General features: G+C 34.4%; 1 protein-coding gene across 1 annotated transcript in view; it reads right to left on the bottom strand.

The window, feature by feature from the left end:
• The window catches only part of LOC106473104 (protein shifted-like), a gene marked incomplete at its 5' end in the record, with an annotated part of 19,697 nt that extends 13,671 nt beyond the window's left edge, over positions 1 to 6,026 (bottom strand). Inside the window, 3 exons of the mRNA XM_022401603.1 lie at positions 1,259 to 1,402; positions 2,894 to 2,999; positions 5,887 to 6,026. Coding sequence (XP_022257311.1) covers positions 1,259 to 1,402; positions 2,894 to 2,999; positions 5,887 to 6,026 — 390 coding nt within the window. The remainder of the gene's footprint in view (positions 1 to 1,258; positions 1,403 to 2,893; positions 3,000 to 5,886) is intronic.
• Between the last annotated feature and the right edge of the window lie 504 nt (positions 6,027 to 6,530).

The raw sequence follows: 6,530 nt of genomic DNA, 5'->3' as shown, positions 1-6,530 counted from the left end.
TAGTGGGATTGACCGTCACATTATAAAGCCCCCATGGCTGAAAGGGCGAGCATGTTTGGTGGGGACGGGGATTCGAACCCGCGACCCTCAGATTGCGAGTCGAGCGCCCTAACCACCTGGCCATGCCGGGCCCATTTTTCTCAGCTTCTTCAGGAGCGTTTCGCTAAAACACAAACCGTAATTGACAGTAAAAAGCTTTAAGCAAACTTTAAGAAGCTTTAAAGCGAAACGTTGAGTGTCTAATTAAAGAAAAATAACAAATGTTCGTGTTATAAGGTCGTTTATTTCTGGCATTAAAACACCCTCTTTGGTTCACAACTTTCTAACTGATAGAAAGTCTATCACCAGGGGTCAGAAGTTAGGAAAAAAACAACGCAAGCTTTCTAATCTCTGACAAATGACTGTAAGTCCAAAAACTACAGACCAAATAAACCTTTTTGTGTCTTTCACTACATGATGTACCATTCTGTACACTTTAACAACATTAAAAAACAATATCTTCCGGAGATTATCGACGAAAGAACCACTACAACTGAGCACCATACACACGTCATAAAGGGCTTGGCATGGTGTGGTGGTTAGAGGATTCGAGTCCTGTCAACAAACATGCTCGCCCTTTCAGTCGTGAGGTACTCTCACTATTCGTTGGTAAAGAGTAGCCCAAGAGTTGGCAGTGGGTGGTGTTGACTATCTGCCCTCCCTCTAATTTATCACATCAAAATTAGGGACGGCTAGCGCAGATAGTCGTCGAGTAGCTTTGCGCGAAATGAAAAACAAACATCATAAGTCCTCTCGTACTTTACCTTTATGATGAGTAAGAACAGTAAATATAAGCTCGATTGTATAGTTTCTATTTTCTTCCGAGTGGTAAAACGTTTTTCACAAGTGTCGACATCGTCATAAAATCCTTTGGATGTTTGGATACTTCAATAATTATCACAGATAAATATATGAAATAAACATACTTGCCATAAAAGAAAACTTTTTAAATTTAATTTTTCCATTGTCATTCTTTTTTGGTCTAATTTCGACACTCTCATTACCCGCCGGCCCTCTAGCGGCTCAGCGGTAAGTCTTTGGACTTATGATGCTAAAAATCGGGTTTCGATACCAGTGGTAGGCACAGCACAAATACCCCATTGTGTAGCTTTGCGCTTAACAACAAAGAAACATACTACCTGTTTTTTGTTTGTAATCACATCATTATTATCGAGCTGATACATTAAAGACGATCTTGTCAATAACTGTTTATACTTGCCATGCTGTGCACATTGTTTTTGGAGATGTAAGCGCAATGGAGTGCCTCTAAGGTAAGTTCCATGCTCGTTCTGTATTCTCAAGCCGATACTGAATCTAGCTGTTCCAGTGTTGTTCCTAATACAAGGCAAGAATACCTGGAATACTGTAAAATAAATAACCTAACTCACTTATCAATGTTTTTATACAACACGCATATCATCTACAGTTGTTTTTAGCATCATTTTTACAGTAGGTAATTATGTTTTATCACAATCTTCCGTCGTACGAAGTAATTTATATAATATTTATGCTATTTCAATTTTCATCATAAGCATCTCAATATTTTTTCACCATCTGAGCATGTATTGAATGTATTTCTATTAAGCATCTGTACTACATATGTTTTTCAAAAAATTGACTCAACTTTTCCATCACCATGAAAACTAAACAACAATTTGATAAAAAAAAGAAACTGAAAAAATTTACATGTCAGTGAAAAAAAAGATAAAATTAAATAACCTTAAAATTTTAGAAATAACTAGAAGTTTAAAAACAAATCAAACACATTAACTTAAGCTCCTCCCCCACCCACTTGTTCCAGGGTAAATGTAGAAGTTCCAGCTCTATGGTTAAACATATATATAGTTATTTACAAGTCTGTATTTGATGGCGCCTTTACTGTTCGTTATAAATAATTTTTTGAAACATATACTTGTTAACAGTAAGTAAGTTATTGTTCATATAATTTGGACTTCATTCAAAAGTCTTCATGTGAAATCTGTGTTTTCACAAATTGATCTTTCTGCAGAGAATTACGTTTATTGTTCTTCGGAAATACAATTCTTGCACTGATAATGTTTTCCTTGTATTGTTAAAATATTGTGAAGTGGATTGGCTTAGAATTATCACTGCTCTAGGATCCGTGACTTGAGCTTTACGGTGTCTGTGGTTTAATTAAGCTGCCACATAGTATCCACGATATGTGACTAAATTTAAATAAAGTGCACAGGACAGAGCTAACAGCTGAAGAATGTTTTAATTACCATCAGAAGATAGTGCTTAACATAATATCAATCTAGTTTTTGTTCTATTTACTAGCATATAGCCCATCAAAAAATGACAGGACAAGTACTACCACCCCCACCCCATAATATACCCTAACCTCACATTTCATAACTAACTGAAATACATAAATTTTACGAAATCAAGCTTGACCAACAAAGAGGCAAAAAAGTACATTCGAGGCAGTCAAACGTTGGTAAATTTCTTTGTGAGCCAATCAAAATTAAGATCATTCATGAAATGAATTCTTGGCGTATCTATAGAATAATTATTGTTACAAATCAGTTAGATTAACAACTTCTAATATTTAATAGTACTGTTTGTTGTATGTCAGTGTAACTACTTCGCAGGGTTTGGATGGATCTGTACCAAAATTGGTACAGAGGTTTGTTGGGTCCACAGGGAGATACATACAAATTTACGGTTTTGCATTTTGTGTTTTTTTTTTATGGACTAAAATAATAAGTTACATTAAAATGATTGAACGATTCAAATAAGTATTAATATTAGATAAAAAGAAAAGCTCAAGCATCTGAGGGTTTGAATTTCTTCCTTAACTAATGTAATATAAATAAATATCTCCTATATATACCTCCAGGTTTCTTTGGCACTTTTCCCTTTGTTTCGATGGAGATTGTAGGATTGCTCAATATTTCTTTGTTGTATGACAAAAGATGCTCAAAGGCGTAATAGTATTGCTACATCAAGGAAAAAGAAATACCGAAATTAGAAGGATGATCGATGCAAAAGCTTACACCAGATTCATAATTAAAACAAAAAAGCAGATTATTGCTGCCTGTCAAAATAATGGAGGCATATTCTTCTTAATACTATATATAGTAGTAGTATTTAGTAAGTAGGTTGAATAATATGGGTGTTGGGCTAAGGATTGTAGGCGTCTGTGACTTGTTGGCGATAAATTCAAAAACAAACGAACAGCGCGCACTCCACTTGTTTTCAAAATAATATAGAGATATATTCGAACTAGTTCAATGTATGTACAAGAAATTCTTTACACTGTAGAGATCATAAACACTTTATATAGTTCTCTTCTTGTTGTCAAAAGTCCACTTAGGCCTATTCAATTGCTTTAGAACTTCAGTTGACAAGCCGAACCACCTTTCTCTATTTCTGTCGCACTAGTATTCCGTGTATAATTCACTTACAGTTATAGTGTGAGATACCACAGTCGTATACTATTCTTCAAGTAATCGTCTGGTCCTCGTACTTCAGATATCGTCTGTTCCTTTTGTAAAAGTGAACACGGACTGGTTCAATTACTTTAGAACTCGCTTTGACGAAATAAACTATACTTCCTATCTCTTTTTTGGCCAGGTGGTTAGGGCGCTCGACTCGCAATCAGAGGGTCGCGGGTTCGAATCCCAATCCCACTAAACATGCTCGCCCTTTCAGCTGTGGGGGCGTTATAATGTGACGGTCAATCCCACTATTCGTTGGTAAAAGAGTAGCCCAAGAGTTGGCGGTGGGTGGTGATGACTAGCTGCCTTCTCTTTAGTCTTACACTGCTAAATTAGGGACGGCTAGCGCAGATAGCCCTCGTGTAGCTTTGCGCGAAATTCAAAAACAAACAAACAAATCCTATCTCTTTTAAGACTGTTAGTTTTCCCTCTAACATATTAATCGTTAAGCCTATATTAACGGTTAAGCTTTTCACTCCTACGGCAGTTAACTTTACGTTTAACTTTCCTTGTCCGAAGTCCTACTTCCCGTGACTTTACTTTCTCGTCTGCTCTGTCTGTCTGCTGTTCCCGCTCGTCTCATACTTTATATATTTATCACTTAATCGCCTGCTCGCCTTCTAGAAATCTCTATATTCTCTACATCAATAAATTTCACGCGACGTTTGATAACCTCAACATCAGTGAATTATAAACACAACTTCCAATAATCGTCTGCTTTTAACTCTCTTATTATAACAAAAACTAAACAATCATGAAATATTAACTCACAAAATAATTAATTAATACTACCTACGCTAAACAGTCTTTTATATCATGACACTATCCCATGCAAATAAAATAAAAAGTTCAATAATCTTTAATAAATAATATTATGGAAAAAACTAATTATAGTACAGATCAAAGTGTTTTATTTTTATTTCTAATGGAATGGACAAATTAGTGTTCAAGTACAGTACAAAAGGTTTATACATAAAAAGATAATAATTAAAAAAGAAACACTGAAAAGCGCTTTAAAAGAATTCAGTGGATAAGCAAGACCTTGCCGAGTAAAAGCGTTCGAGAGCTTCGGTCGAGTTGTGAACTTACACATACGGAGTTATCTAGAAATAAATAGTAAATATTCAGTTAAATGTTATCGTGTAACAAAGATGCACCATGTGTGCTGAAAAGATTAACAATTGATCAATACTTCTAAAATTAACTAATACAGTAAAGTAATTCGTGTGGACAGATGAACAGAAGAAATATTGAACATATTGTTACGTCTCCGTTTGTTAATTAACTTTCCGTAACTTCGTTCCGACGAAATTTTAGCGACACAAGTCCTTACTTAATAAAACTGGTTTATTCTTTCCGAATACAACTTTACGATACACTTAATTTCAACAATCGCGCTAAAACAAACGCTATAACAACTAATGTGCTCAATAATACTCTCTGACTGCAGATCAATTACTCACTGTCTACACACACATTATTATCCCGTCACGTTGTCATCCTCTTTTATATACCAGACTACCCTATATCTAGTAAATGCTAGAGCATTCGCCAAGGTACGGGATAGTTCTAGAAACGTGGCGTGACACTAGTCATGTGACTTCGCTGACGCAACAATATCGTACAATTAGGCTTAACAAAGGCATTGTGAAACAACGAAGTCGTCATGGCAAACGTAAACTTAGGCTTAACAGGGCATTTATGAAACAGCGATGTTGTCATAGTAAAATTTGATCGTGCTTGTTCAACTATGTAGCGCATAAATAACTCAGATATTATTTGGAAATGTTTTATATATTTCGTAAGACGTATATTGAAAAGTGGAGTGTTTTTTTTTCTGCATCGATGAAAGGTGAGCTTTTTTATTTCTTCCCAATTTTATAAAATCCGAGAAAACGCCTGCTTTAAGCCTTGGTCTGTGAACGATGTTTTACAAGTGAGATGACGGCCTAAATATTTTTTCTCACACCTTTCAACTTATTTAAGAACCAGTAACTGTATTTGATAATCATATGTATTATTAAACCAGTGCATTAAGTTGTTTATTTATTGTCATAATTTACAAATTTACGAAACTCGACTTATCACAACAATATATTTAACGTAATCAGTTAATAGCTGTAATTTAGAACTTTCTATTGATGGTAAACATCATTCACAATTCTCCGAGTCTTCAGAATTATACTATTTAAAACAAATGAAACACATATTTTGGTCAGTAAGCAATAAGGTGTAAATTAATATATATATACATGTTCGTTATACGTATTTAATTTTTAGTGTCTAGTGACTGATTACATAAACTCAAAGTCACTGTCAATAAATTCAAATTTTGTCAGAAATGCTTTTATGTTGTCTAATTTATAAAAGAGTTCTAAGTTCATACCTTATTTTCTCCTGACGTCCATGTGAAATTAAATGAATTAACTTCCGATGGAATAACAGGCAGATATTTTTCAAAGTTTGGGTCCAGTATATATGATAAAACAGTGCCATCTACAATTGCATATATTTCCATGGGATACCCTGCAGGAAATACAATATAAATTATTACAGATACAAAATTTAATTTCGTTAATAAACAAAACTCATAATCTGTTTAAAGCTGCTTAATCTATTCCACTGCAATAGATTCATTTTTAAAATAGCAAACGTACACTTTATGATAAGAATATTTATTTTATCAAACTATGAAACGAGAGTACAAATTACTGCCACCAGGTGTCGAAATACGGATAGTGATTTATCGAAAGATTTATAGAATGATTTATATAGGCGTAGATTAGAGAATGTAAAAAAAGTGGGCTCACTGCAAGATATAGAATACAGAATTGAATATTTCAGTCTGAACGGTATCTAATGTGCACGTGAGTTAAACGGCTAGAGCAGTTTGTATTTTTTAAAGCTACAAAGGGCTGTCTGAGCATAGCCGTCCTTCGCTTTGTTTTAAACTGTAGACTAGAAATTCTTCCTGAAGAAACTTTAGCGATACAAGTCCTTTCTCAAATAAAACTAGTTTATTCTTTCTCA

This window comes from Limulus polyphemus, unplaced genomic scaffold (assembly GCF_000517525.1).
Source record: "Limulus polyphemus unplaced genomic scaffold, Limulus_polyphemus-2.1.2 Scaffold5886, whole genome shotgun sequence".
NCBI lineage: Eukaryota > Metazoa > Arthropoda > Merostomata > Xiphosura > Limulidae > Limulus > Limulus polyphemus.
Note: the sequence above shows the minus strand (reverse complement) of the source record. Positions and strands in the feature narration are given on the sequence as shown.